Genomic DNA, 23,624 nt, shown 5'->3' with positions numbered 1-23,624 from the left:
GGCATATTTGGCCTGTCTGTCTTGAGCTGCCTTCATTCTCTTCTGAATCAGCTTCACTTTTTCTGTCATATCTCTGATCATGTCAGGTCAATCTCAGGTATCTCAGAGATATCGTCCCAATACAAAGGGGATCTGCACTTTTTACCGTACAACGCTTCAAACGGAGCCATCTCAATACTCGTCTGATAGCTGTTGTTGTACGAAAACTCACAAAGTGGCAAAGAATCTTGCCAACTAGTGCTAAAATCAAGCACTACAGCTCTAAGCATATCCTCCAGGGTCTGGATAGTCCGCTCTGACTGTCCGTTGGTCTGTGGATGATATGAGGTACTCAGATGTAACTTCGTACCTAGAGCCTGCTGCAAACTCTGCCAAAAGTGCGAAGTAAACCGAGGATCACGGTCTAAAACAATCGACTTCGGCACTCCGTGCAATCTGACCACTTCTCTGACATAAATCTCTGCCATCTGGTCATGTCAGTACGTCATCTTGCACGGAATAAAACATGCTGATTTGCTCATTCTGTCAATCACAACCCTAATCACATCACAACCTCAGGAGGAACGTGGTAGCTTCGTCACAAAATCCATAGAAATGTGATCCCATTTTCATTCAGGAATAGACTAGCTCTGTAACAGTCCTCCTGGTTTCTTTCTTTCGGCTTTCACTTGTTGGCAATTCAGACATTTGGATACAAATTCAGCAATATCAGTTTTCATTTGTTTCCACCAAAACTGTCTTTTCAAATCATTGTACATTTTTCTGCCACCAGGATCAATACTGAATCGACTGCTGTGTGCTTCTGACAATATCTGTAGTTTCAACTCTGAAACATCTGGCACAACAAGACGATTATTCACATACAGTACACTGTCACGTACCTGATACTCAGATCGATGCCCTGCTCTGACCATCAATATCGAATTCTGAACATTCTGATAAACTTTCAGAGCCGCTTTAATTCTCAAAATCAGCTCTGGTTCGACTTGGACAGCATATAATCTCAGCGGTTTACAATCTGTCTCAAATACCAGTCTAAACAAACAGCAATTTTCTATCAAATTTGAAACACCAATCGTCGATAATGACAAAGAACATACCTTTAAACTTAGTGCATTAGCCGCTGCATTGGATTTTCCTGGATAGTACTTGATTTCACAATCAAATTCTTTAATCAAATCAAGTCATCTTCGCTGCCTCATATTCAGCTCTGACTGTGAAAACGGATATTTCAAGCTTTTATGATCAGAATAGATTTCGAACTTCTCACCATATAGATAGTGTCGCCATATCTTCAATGCAAATACGATGGCTGCCAATTCAAGATCATGAATTGGGTAGCGAGACTCATGTGGCTTTAACAGTCTCGAGGCATAAGCAATAACATGTCCTCGCTGCATCAAAACACAACCCAATCCTCTGTGAGAATCATCACAATAAACAACAAAGTCACAAGTACCTGATGGAATAGTCAAGATCGGAGAACTGGTCAGTCTCTTCTTCAACTCAAGAAAACTGGACTCACAGTCTTCTGACCACACAAATGGAGCATTCTTCTGAGTCAGCTGCGTAATAGGTTTAGCAATACTCAAGAAATCTTTGAATGAATCATCGGTAATATCCTGCTAAACCCAAAAAACTGTGTATCTCTGGCACAGATGTCGGTCTCGGCCAACTGATCACAGCCTCAACCTTGCTAGGATCAACAGAAATACCGTCTCCGGATATAATATGACCCAAAAATATCACATGTCTCAACCAGAATTCACATTTCTACAGTTTGGCATATAATTTCTCAGCCATCAGAATTCTCAATACAGTTCTCAGATGCTCAGCATGATCAATCATATTCTTCGAGTATATCAAAATATCATCAATAAAAATAATCACGAAATCATCGAGATATTTATGAAATACACGGTTCATCAGACCCATAAATACAGCTGGAGCATTTGTTAAACCAAACGGCATGACAATAAACTCTCGAGATATCAGAATCTCTGACTCTCAGCTGATGATATCTAGATCTCAGATCGATCTTGGAATAAACAGAAGAACCCTGCAACTGATCAAATAAATCATCTATACGAGGCAAAGTATATTTATTCTTTACCGTAGCCTTGTTCAGTTGCCTGGTAGTCAATGCAAAGTCTCATTGAACCGTCCTTCTTTCTCACAAATAATACTGGAGCACCCCAAGGTGAAACACTCGGTATGAAGTAACCCTTGGCCAGTAAATCCTCTAACTGATCTTTCAACTCTTTCAACTCAATCGGTGCCATTCTGTACGAAGCTCTAGAAATCGGAACTGTACCTGGCATCAATTCAATGCTGAAGTCTATCTTTCTGACTGGAGGCAAACCCGGAATCTCATCTGGGAAGACATCAGCAAACTCACAGACCACTGGCAAGTCAGCCAATGATGGGCTCGATTTCAGTAAATCAACTGAATACACAAGGAATCCCTCTGCTCCTTTCTGTAATAATCGAGTCATAGATAATGCAGATATCAAAGGAATTCTGAATCTAGAACCCTTACCGTAAAATTTCCATTCATCAGCCATCTCAGGTCCGAATCTCACAATCTTATGAAAACAATCAACGGTAGCTCTGTACTTGGTCAGCATATCGATACCGATAATACAATCAAAATCAGATAACCCAAGCACAATACAGTCTAACTCAATCTCATGCCCGTCATACTGTAGTATCTCAGGATTCAGCCCATTAATGAACTGATCAGCAATAGCCTCGTCATTCTCGGCCATATGTGGAGCAAAACGCAACAAGGTAAAGAACTTGGCCACATACTCTTCAATGTTCAACTGACCATGTCTCAAATTTGCAAACTCTGCACCCTTGTCTTTCCTGTACGACACTGGGAAAAATCTCTGATAAAACTCAGCTTTAAAGACATTCCAAGTGATATTCGTACCTCGATGCTCCAATGCTCTCTTTGTCGTGATCCACCAGTTCTTTGCAACATCATGCAACTGGTGCCCAATCAATCGGACTCGGCGCTCATCTGTGTAATCCAAGGAATCAAACAGCATCTCAATATCATCTAACCAACACTCACAGTCAACAGAGGAAGAAAACTCAATCTACTCTACTCACTAGCTTCTATCTCAGGCTAAGGTAACCTACTGCTCTGATACCACCTGCTGTGGGGACCCGGACGCTAATTCATTTCTTAATCATCTTTGAAAATGATTAGATCAATTAAAGAAACATGGTCTAAATTTTTTTTTAAAATACAAATGCGGAAACGTAATATAATCAATCTGATATACATATCAAAAATAAAGTACATGTCTTGTACTCAATACATTAAAATCAAACTAGGGTTCAACTACTATATATAAAGTGCTGAAGCCTATCTCCTTCTGATCCGGATCTCCACGCTAACTTGTCCTCTCTCATTCTCTTCTTGACACTGATCATGTCCCACCTGTAGTCATGCACACATACAAACACAACAACAGCCGAATAACTCCGGTGAGAATATAATCACAGTATAAACAATGTATACATACAATCATATAACCAGATATAAAAGCATGAAACATATATCAATAGCATGTATCAAATCAGAAAGACATGTATCGATATAAAACTGTAAATAAACTCTGGACTCGTCATCTCCGACTCGACTCATCTCTAATCTATGGATCCCGGTTCCTGGACATTGTCTCATATATCGAATCTCAGCGATAGGAATAATCAACTCCTAAGCAAACATCGATATAAACCAACATCCAGTGTCTTGGCATATCAGCCACAGACTTGGCATATCCTGCCAATGACTAGGCATCTCCGCCCATGACTCAATACACGCTTTGCTATAACTCAATAGACTAAGCATATCAATCTCATAAATTGCAAATATCAATGCAATAAATAAAGTATGTGATTTTAGGGAAACTCAAGTCCAATCTAACTCAAGTCGATCTCCCGGTTAACATTGATTTATACCTTTCTCTTGTCGATCTGACGAAGTCTTGAAGTCGCCGTTGTCACTACTCAATCTGGCAATGACAATCGAATATACTGTATCAATATACAACTCAACTCAAGACATCTCTGTCTTATCAAATTTTGACGGCATAACAGTACAATTTCGATATACCCAGCGATACAATATCAATCAGATATCAATTCCAAAACTCATGATCAATCACAATAAAAATCTGATATCAACCTTAATCAAATCAACTCTGAAAATCATAACAATTTCATACGGTATCTATTCTTCAATCCGGTTTTGATTATACGATGTCTACTATGTCAAGAACACCATATATGAATCATATTGGATTCCTTCAATATCATATTTTCAAAACATAACAAAACGTAATAAAACTTACGTTCAGTTGAAGCCTGTATCTATGCACTTCACGTCTCGCGCATATGCGCGACCTTACTCAGCGCATATGCGCGAGACACTATGTCTCGGCGCGTAACATCACGGCAGCTAGCGCATATGCGCGCCTTCGCCCGGCGCATATGCGCGAGGTCCTTTGCAACTCTCTGCCATAACCGCGCATATGCGCGGGGCCTAGTCGCGCATATGCGCGAGGTTCTCTGCCTACCTCGTGCATATGCGCCCTATCCGGTTGCACATATGCGCGAGGGGTTCAGTCCTCGCACATAATTCGTGTCTTCGCTCGTCTTTCCCGGTCTGATCCGTTCTGTCTATAAGCACCTCAATTTATCAACAAATCATTTCAGGTTACAATAATCAAAATCTCGGGCATTACAAGTCTTCAGCTCCACATGGCCCAAGGGGGTGGGTACTAGGCTCCACCATGGAAATACGATCGTCAGGGTCCCTCTGGAGCCTTTTCCCATACACGGGGGCCCTTTGGGCCTCTGGGGCCTTGGCCCGTAAACGGGGTCCTTCTAGGGCCTTGGACCTCACAACATCTCCACAAAAATGTAATTTCACCGTTCCCTAAAAAAAACAGATCCCCCACATATCATATATCATTTGCCACAGTCAATTCACATTACTCAAAATATTTTTCCTTTTCTTTTAAAATAATGCGTCTTTCCAAAAATGACATTTTAATCAGTAGAAATTGCACAACTTTACCATAAATCGTAAAATATCATATTTTCATAAAAATCATCATTTTAAATCATAAAACTTCATTTAACATGCATTATGATCTTTCGAGACGCTGCCAAGCTTTTTCGTATTTTCCCAAGTATAAAATTATCGTTTTCTGCCTAGACGTAAAAATTCTCGATTTTATCTTTTCTCACTTTTAATGACATGAGCATATTTCAAATTATTATTTAAGCTTAAATCTAATTTTTGATAATTTTATTCAACTTAAATCTAAGCGTTTCAATTAATTTTATAATCCATTATTCGAGAAGCGATTAAATCCCGGATAATTTTAAAACTCATTATTTTGATACCAAATTTTAAACATAACCTTTTTAATACCTAGTCTACCCTTGTGAGCCATGAACCACACCCGTGAACCCATGGTTCCAATTTTAGTTCATAAAATTCGAAATATGACCCTTAACCGAACCCACCAAGCCATCTCCCTATTTACTCGAGCCATGGTCAAGCCACCTCAAGCCCACCTAGGAACCCTATTGACCAAGCCCAGCCCATAAAACCAGACCCTAGCTCGCTCAAACTCTCCTGGAATCAGACCCAACAAATATGTGCATGCACCTATCCTCGCCCAAGACTCCTAGTTAGCTTAGGACTCTTCCAGCCCTCAAACCACTGATCACCCACGACCCTTACTGACCCTAGACCAGCCTCAGGGTCTAAAAATTTTTGGCATAACCACCACAACTATCACCTACACAGCCAGACCATTCATCACACCTATCAACTATACAATCATCAAGTACAACACAAACAAGTACTTGGGGCATTTCTCCGGAGAATAAACTCTGATAAAAGACTGACAAGACTCTATTACACATATAAATAGATTAACAGGGGACTCCAACACTGACAACCAAGACCATCCCCAAAACATCCCTTAAACACCTCAAAACAACACCGAAACAGCCCCAAAACAGCACTTGAAAACAACATGAAAAAGCACCACAAAACAGCCCATAAACCTCTTAACATCATTTAAAGAAGCCCGAAAACAGCTCCCATGACAGTCCAGAATTCAGACCCCAAAATCGTCTCCAAAACCACTCCAAAACAGCCTCCAAAATAGCCCAACTACTCCAAAATCGCCACAAAAGAGCCTCCAAAATATTCTTAAAACCGCTCCAAAATCATCTCCAAGTTCACTCCCAAACAGCACAATACACAATACAAATGTGCCTTGATAGTTTCAACATTTTTCTTCCTTAGATTACCACATCTTGCACATGGACAAGGTATTGCATCAGAATGGATAGCATTTTTTAGTGCAAACTGCAAGAAAGACTCTACTCCAACATCAAATTCACGTGATAGCCTATCTTTTGACATCCATTCTTTGTCCATTCCTGGTACAACTACTCTGCTAACAATGAGCCCAACCCCTTCAAAACAATTTTAAATAATATAAAAAAATCTTTTATTGATAGCCTATCTTTTTGATATATATATACACACACATGTATACATAAAGAGAATTTTGTTACAAACACAAAAAATTGTTTTAAACTTTATATTTATATTATATAAGTTTGTTAATGGTTGAATTCATGTAGCTACTCCTTACCCAAAGTAGGCTAGTAAGACTCCTGCGAACTTCCCATATCAGCATACACCTAAAGGCGCTGGAAGTAGTTCACATTCCTGCAAGACCTGCAACATGTATATTTTCTTGCAATTCTAAAACATTCTCATGAACAATCTAGTAGGTTGAAACGCTAAAAATTCACTTGCAGGACATTTATTTCGGATAAAGCTTTGGAATCACACTCGAAAATCCAAGCACGATGCCAAAAAATAAAATAACGCAGGATGTGTCCATTTTGATTTTTTACCTATTTTATGCGTGAGTAAGAAACTGGGGAAATCTAAATTTAGTTCTTCGAAAATTAATTAGATTTCCTATAGCGAATAATGTTTACCACTGCGAAAATTACGGGGATCGACCTGCCCGGTCAGGTTGCGGGGATCGAAGAACTAAATTTAGAATTGAATTGAAAATCCTTCTGACAACCTAACACCAAGTAAAAACTATCTGTTGCATTTGTCATCACAAGATGACAGCTTACATACCAGTGTACTTATCCTCACGCAACCTGCATTCAAACTTGATAGGGCCCTGTTGTCCTCCAAAATACTCCCCTACTCCTCTGATAGTACACCCTTCAACATCCTCAAATAAGATCCAACACTCGAAACTACAATAAAGACCCATATAACCGTCAATAGAATGCATCTCAAACAATGAAAGCAACTTAAATCGACTCGGATAAAAATCCAAAACCGGACTGCGTATAATTCGACTTAAATTCTAGAATTTCAAGCTCAATACCTCAAGAATCGAAGCTTAATCGAACTACGGTTATTGAAAGGTCACTTGGTAATATGATTCAGCTGAAAAACTGATTTCATACCTTGTCCTTGATTATTTTCCAAATCACCCTTGTCATCTCATCTCCTGCACAACATATATAGATTTTAAGTAAAAAACAAAACAAAAAGAAGTTGTCAGAGAAGGACCTAAATAGAAAATCACATCATTTCACAGTAAAGCAACTTGGGCTCGCAACTAAAAGCTTTACTTGGGAAATAAAAAAAGATCTGAATATACTCCAAAAGCATAGTTCAAAAGCATAGATATTTCCAAACAATTCATGAACACCATCAAAATATGCCAACATTTCAGATTATTTCTGCAAATTCGACCAACACAACCACAATACTTAAAACTACTATAATACATCTCAAACAATCTCAAATGACCCAAATAATCGAGTGAAATTATTACCCAAACGGATGAAAAATCATGCGCAGAATAGGACTAAGATTCACGACCTTGCCTTGCTTAAAACTCCCGATTACCGTTGCAATCAAGGTTGACCGGACCTGGGCTACCTTTGCCGGTCCTCGCGATGACGAATGGATGGGCGGCGGCTTTGATTCGGCTGGGGAAAGAGAGGCGACGGGAGAGGGTTTTGTGTGTGTGTGTGTGTCGCGACTTCTATTAGATGTAAAGTGTGTGTTATGCGAGAAGTGTGTGGGGATAAGTTGGGATATTTGTTTTTTTAACAACAATTTTTTAAACACTGTTCTTAAAGGATTTAGAGTGTTGCTTTGAAAGCTATTTTTTTAGTAATACGACAACGGTTTTTTTAAAACGTTGTCTTAGGCACTAAAAATGTACATAGACAACGATTTTATAAACCGTTGTCGTAGCTACTAAAAAAATCGTTGTCTTTCACTGACGTTAATAGACAACGGTTTTTAAAACCGTTGTCTTAGCTACATAAAAACGCGCTCATAGACAACGGAACCGTTGTCGTAGCTACTAAAACAACCCGATCATAGACAACAGTATAAAAACCGTTGTCGTAACCCATAAAATACAACGGTTTTAACAAAAATCATTGTCTTAGCTAAATAAAAAACCAGCACAAAGACAACGATTTTGAAAACCGTTGTCTCAGCAACCAAAAAACACTCCCATAGAGAACGGTTTGCTAAAGACAACGGTTTTTGTTAAAACCGTTGTTAAAAGGAAAAAGACAATGGTTTCTGATAAAACTGTTGTCTTTTGAGTGTCGTTGAATATGGAATTTCTTGTAGTAGTATGGTTCCTTACGAGTTATGGGAGGAAGTGTAGATCACCGATACATTGGGACGAGGTTGGTGAAAAGGAGAATTCGGTTCGGACTTGATCAAGCAGACATCAGAGCTAGTGATCAAAATCCAAGATAGGATGAAGACTGCTCAAAACCGACAGAAGAGCTACGCCGATAAGCGACGTGTTCGTGAAAAAAGAACCTATGAAGGATGTTATGAGATTTGGCTAGAAACGCAAACTCAGTACGAGGTTCATAGGACCGTTCGAGGTTCTGGAGAGGATTGGAACGTTAGCTTATAGTGTGGCGTTGCCACTGATGCTGGCTGGAGTGCATAATGTATTCCATATCTCGATGCTGTGAAAGTACATGTCGAATCCTTCAGCATGTACTGAATTATGAACCTCTGTAGTTGACTCCAAATATGACATATGAGGAAAGGCCTACGCAGATTCTAGAAAGGCAAGAAAGAAGGCTCTAGAAAAAGGTCATTCACATGGTCCAGGTCAAGTGGCTAAATTATTCGGAGGAGGAAGCTACTTGGGAAACTGAGACTGACATGAGGAGTCGCTACCCAAAGTTATTCGGTAAGTCTTAATTTCAAGAACAAAATTTCATTTAATGGTGGGAGGAATTGTAAGGTCCAAAATGCGATACTTAATCCAACTGTAGGCAAATATATGAAAATAGAAAATACCTAATTTAATTATTTTAATTGTATTAATTAAATGTGATAAGCATGTTTACATTTTTAAAATATAATTTTCTATTAAAATGCATAAAAATGTGTTTTAAAGGTTTTTCGAGGCGCGATCGAGGAACGTAGACCGGTGATCGTAAAGAAAAAATATTTTTATTAAATGATTATTTTTAATTATTTAATATATGATATATTTTATATGAGAATTTCGAAAATGGTACTATTTGAGGTGTTTTTACATGCCGAGTCGTATTTTAAACCGGTAATCGATTTTTGATGAAAACAAGGACTTTTTGGGAACTCGGCTAATATTTTCGAAAACGTTTCTAAACGAAATAATTTTCCTACATTCTAAGGGACCTATTATACTAAGGTTATTGGGCCTAGCTTTATACCCAATTATTTATACCACCTTGAAAGTTTACAAGCCCTAAAAACCCTAAAACACACGCACACCACAACCAAGACTCCTAGTTTTCTCTCCAACAGCAGCAGCACACACATACACCATGTTTAGGGCTCAATTCACGTGGATTCGAGGGGAAAAAATGCAGCAAGGCTCCCCCGTCTCTTCGCCAACGTTCTTCACGTCTAGAATTGTTTTGCGTGCGCTGAAACACGCAAAGGCAAGCCTTAATCTTTCTTTTCTCATCGTTCATACCATATTATGCGTTATTATACATGTTTTCATGAAACATATGATACCCTTTCATTTATTTTCATTTTTATGGATCATACATGGAAAATCATGGATTTTTTTGCATGTTTTGATGTTTCTTGATGTACAAAGGGGCTGCAAGGTTAGGGCCATTAGAAGGGATGTTGTTCCGTAGGCTTAAGGGTCCTAAGGGGCACGATTCAGGGCTGGAAGAGGCTAGGGAAAGGCTGCACGAAAAAATGAATCTTAAGGGGCTAGGGCTTGGGTTTGGTGTCTATGAAAGGTGCGGCTCGTGCTTTGGCTGGGGCTGGGTCCATGGGTCCAAAGAGGGCTTTGGAGTGGTCCTAGATGGATTAAGGGGTGGCTGGTGCAAGGACTTGGGCTGGAACCGTGAAGCGTGGTCACGCGATTCTTGAAGGGCATGGGTTGATGGGCTGCAAGTGCATGGCTATCTAGGGCTGGTCCAGTAAAGTCCTAAAGGTTCAGTCTAGATCCTAGGGTGGCTGTTTAGGGGCTGGACATGTTGGTTATTGGCTAGGCTCGAGGGACTTGAAGTTGATTAAAGTTAGGGTTTTTCGAATAGTGCAGGAAATTTCCAGCAGGTTCTAGGAGTTTTCTATGGGTCTTAAATGGCTTGAATTGAGTTGAAAAATGGTTAGTTAGGTGTTAGTAAGCTATGGTTGAGGTTTTGTTAAGTTTCGAGTTGATTCGAGATAAAACCGAGAATTCGGTTCAAGTTTAAAAACGAATTACGAATTTATTTGAGGAGCTTAATTTTACGTCTAAGACATGTTTATGAGTGTACTTAAAGGTGTTATGATAAGTTTGGATGAATTCGAGTCATCGTTTTAAGGTTCAAGGGTAAATTGGAAAAGTTAGGGTTTCAGGAGAAAAAATGTCATTTTACACCTGAAAAATGTTAGATGTCCTGGTACTGTCCTGAATGCTGTAAAGAATGTTAAAATGTTTATTTTGAAAAGTTATGAAGTTTTATGATGGAAAATGACAAATGTTAAAGAATGAGTTGCATGCTTGGTTTCAAGAAAATGTTATAAGCATGAATTTTTATAAGTGATGGATATGATAAAATGTTTTGAAAGAAGTGATTTGATTGTGAATAATACGAACACGAATACGAATACGAAATGACATGATGACATGTGAGGTCAAGGCTCAGTTGACAGGTGAGAGTGTTGCTTATGTTCCCGTCGCCTGGTACCATGGTAATACGTAAGATTGATCAATCGACCAACAGCTGATACAAAAGGTCACAATTAATGATCTGATCAATAAAGGAAAACGTATATGTATATGATGAAAGGAAATGATTTAAAGTTCATGCATGTTCATGGCAAAGTTATTTTATTAAAAGTAATTTTCACTGTTGCATGTATATGTATACCTATGACTTGTTACCACGGTTAAGGTTTGCTGAGTCAATAGACTCACTAGGTGTAAATGATGCAGGTGAGGATAATTTTGATGATATTGGAGGATTTGATGGTTGAGGTGACGTCTACTAATTTAAAATCCTGCTAATTTTTTTTACAAGCCCAGATTTTCAAAAATAAGGATTTAAATATTTTGCATGCCTGCAACACTATTGAATATATGTCATTTAAAATTAATCGCAAACAATCGCTAGATAAAATGGTGCAGTTTAAAAATATTGCCAACCCGGCCCACAATCATGCATAGATAAATAAAACGAGTAAAATCCTGAAAATCAACAGCATATCATAAAAACGTATAAAACTGATCATGTCTACTCAAAGCTCATAAAATCGTGATTTGCGGAAAAGTGTGGTCCTCGGGTCGTGTGCACACATCCAATCCTACCTACTCAGAGTTCGGCACCCGCAGTTTCCTCATCCAAATGCTCACCTGCATCACACACGCATAGTGAGTCTAAAGACTCAACACACCTGTACCGAATAATAGCAAATATATATACATAGCACACAACAATGAAAAATACTACAATCAACTTACATTTCATGAACTTAAAAGCATAAACGTAAACGTGTCGTATGAAATCATAACGTGTCAAACATCTCATCTTAACATCATATATTTATAGATTTACTTTAATTGAATTCAGTTTATTAGTTATGATTTTCGTATCAGTTTTATCGTTTCATCATTAATCGATGGATCCATCTACATTTAACCGTGGTACCCGGAGGTTGTCGGACATCAGCGACAATATTACCGATCCACTGTTCCTAGGCCTCATCGTTATCATTTACATATATATCGTTAGTCACAATCAATTCTCATCCTTCAAAGCATCATCGTTTTCAACACTTAACAAAATCATGCATATACGTAAATTTTCTTAAAATCAAGCACACAACGTAATTTTCATAATTTCATAAAAATCATATTCATGATGCATAAACATTTAAAAGCACTTTAAATTTGTGCTCGGGGCGCTGTCAGGACTAAAAACTCACCCCGGATGCAAAATGACCATTTTGCCCCTAGATACCCAATATGACCGTTTTACCCCTAGAATTCTAATTTCCACACGAAGTTTACTAAACTCTTTAAAACATCCCAAATCATATTTATAAGCATTCCATAGACGTAACTCGAGCACGTTTCAAAACTTAACCGATTTGTTTTAAAACTTGACTGGGGTCTCGGTTTTAACCCAAATCGGCCCGAAACTTAACCAAAAATTTCCCAACTCAACCCATGACTTTACTCTACTAGACCAGCTCCTAAATTAATAATTCCATGCCACCTAAGACCCTCTATCAGACCCGAGAAGTTGCTGGAATTTTTTTGCGAATTAAAACCTACAAGCCCTAATGCACTAATCCCTCAAACTTTCGACTCTAGGCCCTACCAACTCGAACCAGCCTTGAACCAATGTTACCTAGGACCAAGATCAGGCCGTGGACTCCCTCTTGAACCAGCCCTACTCGCGCCTACTGCCCATGCATTCAGCTATACATGAATCACCCGAAAACAAGCCATAAACTCGACCCTACTCGACTCTAGCATCTCGGTCAACTCCTAGAACGTAACCAACCTGAGGTTGAGCCATTCTGGACCATGTCTAATATCCCTTAGGGTCTGCACCGCGGTTTGGTTTGACTCCCCTACAGCCGGTTCCCTTCCTGAAGCCCGATCTAGCCATACCGAGTCCACATCTAAGAAATCCGATTGGCCACTACCATGACACGTTCCACACCCAAATACAGCGCCTAGACACCTTCGATCTCAACATGTCCAGCCCTTAAAAAGACGTAATACAGCAGCCCCCTTGCAGAAAATCATAAAAACGTGAGATGTCAAGAAGATGCATGCGTGAACCAAGAAAAACGAAGCCATGAACACTTGTCATGAAAATACCAAACAATACTTAAACATATCACACATGACAACATATAAATGACGTGTATGATGCGTAAAAGAAGGCACATGGCGTGCCTTGATGATTTATGATCGAAAGCTCGAAGGATTATACGTCGGGGAGGCACCGGAAGAGCGGGGAAAGACCTTGCTTGGGAGGTAAAGGGAGGACCAAACTTTTGCAGCAATGAAGCTGCTGGTTTACACGAGAAAATCTGCTGGTTGAGAGGGGTGTGCGGCCAAGCATGTAGGTTTAGGTTTAGGGTTTGAGGGGTAGGGTTTTAAGTAGAAAATATGTGCATTAATGGGCCTTAATTTATTTATTAAAAAGGTTTTGAGCCCATTTAGCATACAAAAAAACCTATCAAGCCCAAAAAGATTCCCGAAAGATATTTCGTTTTGGTACGTTTTTGAAAATATCGCTCGAACCCTCAAAAATTCCTCTGATCGTTAAATTTGTGTACCGATTAAAATTACGACCTGGCGAGTATAAATACCTACCAGGGCTTTTTTTTAAATATTATTATTTTTAAAAATAGTCATTAAAATATTGTGAAATGGAATGTGTTATACAAATATTGCATTCCGTTTCTTCATGTTCCGGATTCTATTTTTCTTCTTAAATTTTTTTTTAAAAAAAGGATAAAACAAGGTTGTCATGGATTTGAAAAATCCATCACAGTCTTTGACGGATTCTAGGAATCCGTGACATTACATTCCGTGTACAAACCGTGTCTTCTCCCTTTAAATAGAAATGCATTCTTTCGATTCATTCTCACACTTTATTTCTTTCTTTCGATTCATATAAAATTCATCTTTTTTCTTTCGACCTTGTATTAATATTATTTGTTGATTTTATCACACATTTCATTCGAAGAGCTATCAAGAGGTAATGTTTAATTTCGTTGATAATATTATAATTATTTATTAAGAAGTAATTTTTTGTGTTTGTAATATTTTTGATAATACTTGTAATTTATTTCAGATATTTGCATCGTCCGTTGATATTATTACAATTTCGTATAATTACGTCTGAGAAGGTAATTTAAGTAATTTTTTAATATTTTATTTGTATTATTTAAATTATATTGATGTAATTATAATTTTGTTCACTAACATTATATGAGTAAGTATAATTTAATTAAGTAGTATATTTTTAATATTAATCTTGATATTAAAAAATAGTAGGAATATTAAAAAATAATAAATATGATTTTGTGATTTTTGAAAATATTTCAAGGTTAATATTTTTAATATAATTAAATTAATTTAATATAAGAATGAGTAATATTATTGTACTTAATAATAATGAAATTATAAAATATTTTGTTACGTTTTTTAAAAAAAATTATAAAATTTATATTATGAAATAGTGTTTAGTATAACTTTGGTCACTTTAATATAATTTATATAATATTGTAAATATGTTTATGTTAAGGCAAAGTAATATAAAAAATTAATAACTCAAATTAAAATATTTTTATCCAACTATATATTTTGAAATAATTTACTTAAAAATTTAATATAAGTAAATTATATTAATTTTTATTGTAAAATTAATTTATGTGGCTATATTAAAACATATGTTTGAATAAATTTATTTTGTAATTAAATTGATTTGACATTATTTATTTTAATCAAATAATAGTAATAGTAATTATTTAAGTGATTCTTGAAATTTAAGTCAATATAAATTTATTTTAATCTATGTCTAATAAACTCATAATTAAATTTTTTTATGATTGTATGACATTATATATTAGTTTTCGCTCCAGACATGGATACTGTGAGGGCCTTACTTTACGTAGGTGGCTATAAGATTATTGAAGATGGTAGGGTTGGATATAGTATCACTGCGACCAGGCCCATGAAAATACCACGCTCTATTGCATTTTTCCAATTGGAGAACTATGTGCATCGCATGCTGGAGATCAACCCATCAAAATTCTGCATCAAATTGTCAACAAAATATTCTTATAGTTCGTTGTCTCGTTACATTGAAGAGCATGTCTATATCACAGATTATGATAGTCTACAATTTATGTTTGATTTGCCAGCACTGGATTGCATGTACTTGTATGTTGATTCATCGCCATTGTTACAAAACGTAAGTCATTACGATTTTGATGCAGTCATGCCGGTAATAACGCAAGGTTTGGGAACCGTATGTTTAAATCAAGCGGGACCTTCTATGTATCACGTTGATGAACAGTCAACTCGAACATATTCTGGGATCGACACTGGTCCTTGGGATCACCATATCACGGCTCACACCGAAGAAGACTATGCATGGGGGATGAATAGAACATGCCAATGGGATTTTAATCCAGGGGGTTGGGATCAACATATCACGGTTCCCTCAGGAGTTGATGTTGCATGGGATTCGAGTAGAACACGACAATTGGATTTAAATTCATGGGATGATGAAGAGAATACCACAAATGTTAGACATTTTGAAAGTTCTACTAGGGTTGCAAATATTCCCACCCCAATTACAGATCACATGACTGAGCAAGACGATTTATTTGGGGACAGTTCTCATCATGTCATGAATAGTGATGATGATTTGTATGATACATCAATTGATGGAGAAGATGATGACCACGTTGACAATGCAAATGAAAGGGACATCGTCGCATGTCCTAATGTCTGGAGCTACCATGACAAAGGACTTTCCTAATGCACCAGAGCAATATTTACGTGAAATTCCTTAATTTTTCAATGAAGTATATGACGAACAAATTCCAAATTCATTTGGTCTTGCTTCAGCATCACGAACAAAATTTTACAATCATGATAGGCCGGAGCTCGCTGTGAAAATGGTTTTTAAGAGCAAAAAAGATTTAATAGCTTCAGTGAAGGATTTTTCTATTCGGGTTTTGAGACATGAATATATCGTTGTCGAAAGTTTTCCGACAATTTGGAAGGTCAAATGCAAGAACGAGACAGAAGGTGGCAATTGTGGGTAGGGACTTCGAGCATCAATAAAAAAGAAATTAGGCTATTTCATGATCACAAAATATGGTGAACACACATGCATATCTAGCCAAGTAAGTATAGATCACCACAACCTTGCATCAACATGATAGCCAGTACACTTTTTGGAATCGTGCGATGTGATTCTGCATACAAGATCAAGTATGTGCGAGAAAGTATTAAAGTAAAATATGGCTATGATATATCGTATGCTAAGGCATGGCAGAGTTTGAAGCGCGCGGTGGAGATCGTCTATGGCACTTGGGAAAGTTCTGTAACTTTGCTTCCTAAATATATAGGTTGTTTGTCGAAGTACAATCCAGGAACTATTGTAGAGAGGAAGAACCTTGGACCGTATGATCAGCTACATAAAATTTTGAACTTTGTATTTTGGGCCTTCAAACCATGTATAGATGGTTATCGACATTGTTGCAACATAATCAACGTAGACGGTACTCATATGTACACCAAATATAAGCACAAACTACTCATAGCAGTAAATTTGGATGCCAATAACCAGGTTTTGCCTCTAGCTTTTGCGCTTGTTGATGAAGAAAATTGTGAGTCTTGGCATTGGTTCCTAAGTAATGTTGCACGACATGTTACCAGAGGGTGTAGTGGTGTGTGCCTTATATCTGATAGACATGCGGGTATAACAAGTGCAGTGCAAGATCTCCCTGACTTCAAGCCTCCTCGTGGTGTTCATCGTTTTTGTTTGAGGCATGTTTGCTCTAATTTCAATAGTAAGTTCAAAAACATTCATTTGAAAGACTTATGTTGGGAAGCAGGGATACAACACCAAATAGGAAAATTTAATGCGACAATGGAGGCAATTAGATCAAACAATGCAGCAGCTTTCACGTATTTGTCAAACATTCCGAAGGAAAAATGGTCATTGGCTCATGATGGTGGATGGAGACGAGGGATAATGACGACGAACATTTCTGAGTGTATTAATGGTGTGTTGAAAGGGGTTCGACGTCTTCAAATAACTGCAATAGTGGAGCTGACTTTACAGCGATGTGTGCACTATTTCATTCAACGGCGAGCGCGAAGTGATAAGATGATAGAAAAAAATCAACCATGGACCGATTATGCATACTCTAACTTTGAGATGTGGTCAAAAAAGTCAATTTAACATCGAGTAGTAAAATTTGACCAAAGGGATAAAACAGCATTCGTCGCGACAGGAGCAAGACCAGGTCGTCAACATCACGTACAAGCTGTTAACATTTCTACGCGTGATTGCACATGTGATAAATTCACAGTATTTGGAATTCCTTGTTCACATGTTATATGTGCAGCAAAATGGTTTGGTTTAAATCCTGCACAGCTTGTACAACCATGGTTTACACTGAGCGAATACGTGAACACATACGATAGAAGATTCTACCCTATTCATGATGAACAATATTGGGATGAACCTACATTCCAATTACAACACAATATTGTTCGTCGACAAAGGAGGCAGGCTGGTAGAGATCGCAGGACACGCATAAGAAAAGGGATGGATCAACCATCACCGAGGGAGAGACAAAGTGGGAGATAAAAGCTCTACAATAACGTATTCTACATTATTTTTACTTGATAACATGTGAAGTGATTAATGTAATTACAAAATTGTGTATTAAATTTTTATATTTATTAATAAATCTTGTCCATTGCATGCAGGTGCACGTGAGAAGATCGATTTATGGTGCCAAATACATATGTTTGCGACGCATATTTTACATTTTAATAGAAGTAGTAAATAAATTGTATTCAGTGTTGTGTTGTTTTAAATAAGTTTTAATATCAAGTGTGTTGACTTATTTGATTTGATTTATTAATTATACTTAGGTTTTTTCATCATTATAACTTTATCTGTAAAGTTATTAATAAATGACTAATAAATCACATACACTAGATTGTTTTTTAAAAATGAATAATAAATTATATACAATATTCCAATATAAAGTTACAGTAGCTTTTTAAAAATTATTTAATTTTCATTATCACCACGAGTAGAAAAACAACTAACGATAATCAAATGTTGCAGCAACAACTTCAAATTAAAATTAAAAAATTGAAAAATATACAATAATACAATGTAACTAAATGTGCATCTCGAAACAAATAGTTAATGATGATGATAACGATGCCCCCCAGTGCCACACGGAGGTCTTCTAATGACTCTACGTCCACGACCTAACATCTGTTCAGCATCTCCATGCGTACGTGTTTGGGATGCAGATGTACTGGAAAATTGTGTAAAACTACCGGAAATTGGAGTGTGGATAACCATAATCATACGATGGAAAGCTTGAAACCACATGTGGAGTAGTATATGCAAAATTTGAGGTTGATGGTCCGGGTTCAAACTCATTTTGTGTCCACATCGGTGGAGTTTGGACATGAGCTGGGCGTGTCTGTGACATAGATGCATATATTATGTAACTTATATTTAATACAATAAATTAAATATAGATACATATATAGATAAATTGAACATGTCCTACTATAAATTGTCGGTAGTTTGCATCTACAGGATGGTAGCCAATGATGTTAGAAGGTACCACCGTCGGAGAGAAATATTTGTGAAATGCGGTGATACCAACCAATATAGTCCACTGTGATACAGGTTGTACCAGGTATGACATAATCCCCACCAATCACAAAATTATATCTGTCATTTTACATTTCTACAAAAATTTTGTGATACGTCGCCCAATCACAGTTGTTCCGCCCTTGTCGCGTCAATTTATGAAAATTATCGAAGTTAGTAGCAGCTGGCGGGATCCCTGACGCATTCCAAATTGTCGAAGACATCGCTCTGGTCTATGCATCCCAACTATATGAAAATTGATCAATGCACATGCCGACCGACATAGATGAATTCTACTTCCTTCAAGAATTCTAACAACCTCGGGGGACTCCATATCATAAACGGTCCATAAAAACTGTAGTAAATAAAATAAAAAAGATTACCAAGTTGATAATATAAATTTTATATTATATTTCAAAAGCATTAAAAAATGTAAAAAACTAAATAATTTGACTACCTGCCCTTCTACCATCCTGTCAAGCATATCTCTCATGATACGGACCGAATGATGCACCGTGTGTGTCCAAGAGAATCCATGTCTCCACTGTGCGCCGTATGGTGGGAATGGTAGACCCTGAAGCACATCTCCAGCCTACTCTGCTGACATAGATAGTTGTTGCGCTCTATCAGGACAAAGAAAAATTAATTCTAGACCATACCCAAATCTGCAATACCATACATCATAAATTGTCACATCATAAGATAAAAAAGTAGAATAAATATAATGACCGTAAAAGTGCAAACATACCTGCAGTATCTGAACAAGGCCACACAGATCGACCTTTAATCCCATTGATGTGTCGCACAGCTCTCTGTAAAGATATTCCAACACACAAAACCCCAACTAACTGTATTAACCATTTCTATGTTCTCGAGAAACTGCAAATACATAAGTTTCACAGCAGCACCTTCCGAGTCCGGAAACATACAACCTACCAATGATCATTAATGCCACACAACGAGAATATTATGCCACGTCCTCTTCAATGCTGTGATAAGTAATCATATTATTTAGGCAGTGGTCTCGCAAAGCGGTCAGATAAAGGTGTGCACCTTTAATCTAAGAAGATGTAGGCCTAAAACCCAACCACTGTTGCGCAGCGCTGTTGTAACGTATGTTTGTCGTACGCGGTATCTACACCAGTGATGGGCATGTCATCAATATTCAAACTCCAAATAAGTGCAACGTCTTGTAGGGTGATTGTTGTCCTCGCCAATTACAAGGTGAAATGTGTATGTCTCACGACGCCATCTCTCAACTATGGCTGTAAGCAAATGATTATCATAATTTTTAATAGGACCACACTGAATTACACCATAGAAACCCATGCGTGCTAGACATAGGCGGACACGGAGGTGAATCCCAGCATTATGCAATCTCCACAGACATTTGTCAGACCGGCATGGAGGTATGAGTGCATCCATGTTTTCAGCGTTGATATTATTTGAAATATGTCAATCCTGCAAATACAACACATTATCCGTATTTTCAGCCATCTTGCAAACAAAAAATCAGGAGATAACAAATTTTATATTTTATATCAACAAAACATAACTACATATTTTATATTAAAATAAAATTATTTTTTTTCTTTGTTGTAAATACTAAAACGTGGATGAATTGATAACTATAATAAGTTAATACTCTCTTCGTCTCATTCATTTAAGTTGTATTTTTTTTTCATTTGTCTCAATTATAAAATTCTTTCTATATTTAGTTTTATTTTTCAGACTATTTTACCAATCTACATCTATTTAAAATCATTTACTTGTAAAAAAACATAACTTGTACAAATTTATTAAATAAGGGTAAATTTACGTTAGTGTGAAAGCACACATATGCTTAAATTACCGGGATAGATGGAGTATGATTTAACTCTAATCTTTTAAATAATATAACAACATGAACATCTTGTTTTGATCGCTACTCAAGTAAGAATTTTATTGCTCTAAACATGAATATTTTTAAATATCCAAATTAAATTTCTTAGAACAATATTTCATCAAACTAATTTTTGAACAACCTGATTTAAGATCTAACTTTCAATAAAAAAAATAAAAATAAAACATGACTTGTTGAATGAATATATATATATATATATATATTATGACAATTACATTAATAAAATATTTATCAAATCAATTTCACATATTTAAATAAGTAAAAAAAATTATTAATTGAATTATATTTTTTTGAAAGGTCGAATTAATTAATATAAGATATAATCTTCCCAAATTCACACATTAAATAATTTCAGAAACATTTTATTTAACATTTAATATTTTTTTACAAGGATGACAATATTTAATCATTTGATTCCAAGTGGTAATAATTTTATTCATTAGTTATTTTACTGAATACTAATTTTATTACAATTTTATGCATTTTAAAATTTTTTTTACAAGGATGACAAGATTTAATCATTTGATTCCAAGTGGTAATAATTTTATTCAATAGTTATTTTACTGAATAGTAATTTTATTTCAATTTTATGCGTTTTCAATTATAATTTATTAGTGAAACGAATAAGACATTGTACATTATATAAAATTATTTATAATTAATCATAATTCATTATCCCATTAATTAATATCATATTAACAATCTTTGATATCTCTTCAACGATAATATCATATGGAACCTCAATAATATAAGTAAAGCTATCTAAAAAGTAAACAGATTATAAGGAAAGTGATGATTTTGACATTGTGTTGATTTTTCAACAAGTAGGTCTCTGTTGATGAAGATGTATTAACTTCACAATGTATATAAATATGGCCGACCTCAGTATTTAATATTTATTTAAAAACATATACAACAATAATTGTTAATCAATTATATTTTTAAAAATTTCAACACATTGGCTATTTTTTTTTCGGGAATTATAAAGTCATGTGTAATTAGAGTGAATAAATTTAGGGGTAAAGTTTATATATATTTTTAACAAATTATATATTGAATTTGATATTTTTTAAAACTATTCGATGCTTATCTCATATTATAAACACAAAAATAAATCATTACTAAATATTTCTCAAAAAGTGAGAATTTATCTCGTACAACTTACAACTAGTTAATTAAAATTTTTATTGCTCTAATAATAATAACAACAATAAAAACAGAAATAATTTAAATATTATCAACAAAAATAATAGCGTTACCTTTTAAGAGTCCCTCGTACGAAATGACAAAATCATTAAAGTAATGTAATCACCTAACAATGTTAAACACTGTTAGACCTATTTTATTGTGGTGACGGGAATCAAAACCAGTAGGAATAACTCCAACCAGAAGTTAATGCAAAGCAGTAGCTCTTGACTCGCTTTACCAGAAGCAGTACTTTAGTTAGTGTTCAACGGCTTAGTATAACAGTAGCAGAACAAAGCTTTACTGGATCAGTACTTAACGGCATTTCACTAAATCGTTCCTATCTTCAATGTTACCGTTACTTTACCTAGTACCAAGTATTAATTGCACCATTAAATGCTGTACGAAGTCATTTAATTCGCTTTGCCCATTTTGGTAAGTAACAACACTGATTGTGTTGAAAGCTTTTTGTAGGATCCATTTAAGGAATAAAGATGTTTCTTTCAGAAATCAAAAGAGCCGTTTTTGATTATAAACGTTGGATTCAAGTTATCTATATATATGGATCAAAACCATTTAGAGCACATCGCTGATTATTTTTATCTATCCAACGCTACTTTGAGCAACCGCAAATCAATCTTCATCTTCTAAGCTCAAACTTGTAGAAAAGCAGTACACGCTTTATATTTTACATCTGATCTTTGGAGATCATTTTGTACTGCTGTTTCTTCATCTCTTCAAGCAAAACACTTTTACTATATTTTGAGAGAAGAGTTTGTATAACTGGAAAAGAGTCTTTTCCAGAACCCTGTTGTATTTAACTTTTATGTTGAGTTACTAAGAGTTTCAGTAGGCAAAGGATAAGCCCTATTGAAGTGGGTGTGTACAAGTGTGTACTGTAAAAACCAAAGTCTTTTAGTGATATCTTCTGGAAACAGAAGTAAGAGGAGACGTAGAAGATTTTATCTTCGAACTTCCAGAAACAACTACAGTTTTATTGCCTACTGTTATTACTATTTTCACCCTACTCCATCGGATCGTTTCCGCACTTACTTTTGTGATCTGCTGGAATTACACTCGAACAAGAACAGCTACAATCTTTAACAGGATTCTAGCACCCTTTGTAAAAATTATCTTCAAAGGAGAAGAGTTTATTCAACCCCCGTCTAAACTCTACATCGATCCTCAACAAGTGGTATCAGAGCATATTTCTCTTGTTCTGAAAATTTGCAACAGTTATGTCACATTTTAGCAAGGTTCCCATGTTCTCGAAAGAAGATTTTGATGATTGGAAAATCCGGATGCAAGCTCATCTTGCAGCCCAAGATGACGATATGTGGTATGTCATCACAGACGGCCCATTAAAGATCTTAAAACCAAATACAGCTATTTCTGTTACTGACGGTGCGCCGCAAATGGTTGAAAAACCAAGAAACGAATGGACTGGCGAAGATAAGAATAAAGCCAATCTTGATAATGTCGCGAAGGACATTCTTTATAAAACTTTTGATAAGAACACCTT

The 23,624-nt window shown here is 36.2% G+C and overlaps 1 protein-coding gene and 2 long non-coding RNA genes across 5 annotated transcripts; 1 reads left to right on the top strand and 2 right to left on the bottom strand.

Annotated features, from left to right (window-relative positions):
• Positions 1–6,318: 6,318 nt before the first annotated feature.
• Positions 6,319–8,183, bottom strand: LOC142548073 (uncharacterized). Of its 2 annotated transcripts, XR_012820867.1 has the most exons (5): positions 7,920–8,183; positions 7,464–7,589; positions 7,205–7,329; positions 6,699–6,784; positions 6,319–6,516 (listed from the first exon to the last, which is right to left on the bottom strand). It is a non-coding gene; the product is annotated as an uncharacterized LOC142548073 (long non-coding RNA). The 2 variants fall into 2 exon arrangements; XR_012820866.1 differs by having other exon boundaries at positions 6,319–6,784.
• Positions 8,184–16,536: 8,353 nt separating this feature from the next.
• On the top strand, positions 16,537–17,979 carry LOC142550045 (uncharacterized). The gene is made up of 2 exons (XM_075659287.1): positions 16,537–17,452; positions 17,735–17,979. The coding sequence occupies exons 1-2, from the start codon at positions 16,537–16,539 to the stop codon at positions 17,977–17,979; spliced, it is 1,161 nt and encodes a 386-aa protein (XP_075515402.1).
• A 783-nt stretch (positions 17,980–18,762) lies between these two features.
• On the bottom strand, positions 18,763–22,240 carry LOC142548072 (uncharacterized). Of its 2 annotated transcripts, XR_012820865.1 has the most exons (4): positions 22,177–22,240; positions 19,763–20,511; positions 19,472–19,679; positions 18,768–19,369 (listed from the first exon to the last, which is right to left on the bottom strand). It is a non-coding gene; the product is annotated as an uncharacterized LOC142548072 (long non-coding RNA). The 2 variants fall into 2 exon arrangements; XR_012820864.1 differs by lacking the exon at positions 22,177–22,240 and having other exon boundaries at positions 18,763–19,369; positions 19,763–20,582.
• Positions 22,241–23,624: the final 1,384 nt, after the last annotated feature.

The sequence above is a fragment of the Primulina tabacum genome, chromosome 6, assembly GCF_025594145.1.
Source record: "Primulina tabacum isolate GXHZ01 chromosome 6, ASM2559414v2, whole genome shotgun sequence".
Lineage (NCBI taxonomy): Eukaryota > Viridiplantae > Streptophyta > Magnoliopsida > Lamiales > Gesneriaceae > Primulina > Primulina tabacum.
The sequence above is the reverse complement of the archived record's forward strand: the minus strand, read 5'-3'. Positions and strand labels throughout refer to the sequence as shown.

Excerpts from the sequence above, each read along its gene's own strand:
- LOC142550045 (XM_075659287.1), top strand. The coding sequence starts at position 16,537 with ATGATAGCCAGTACACTTTTTGGAATCGTGCGATGTGATTCTGCATAC. Across the intron at positions 17,453-17,734 it reads GGAGCTGACTTTACAGCGAT|CAAAATGGTTTGGTTTAAAT; the intron begins GTGTGCACTATT and ends TTATATGTGCAG.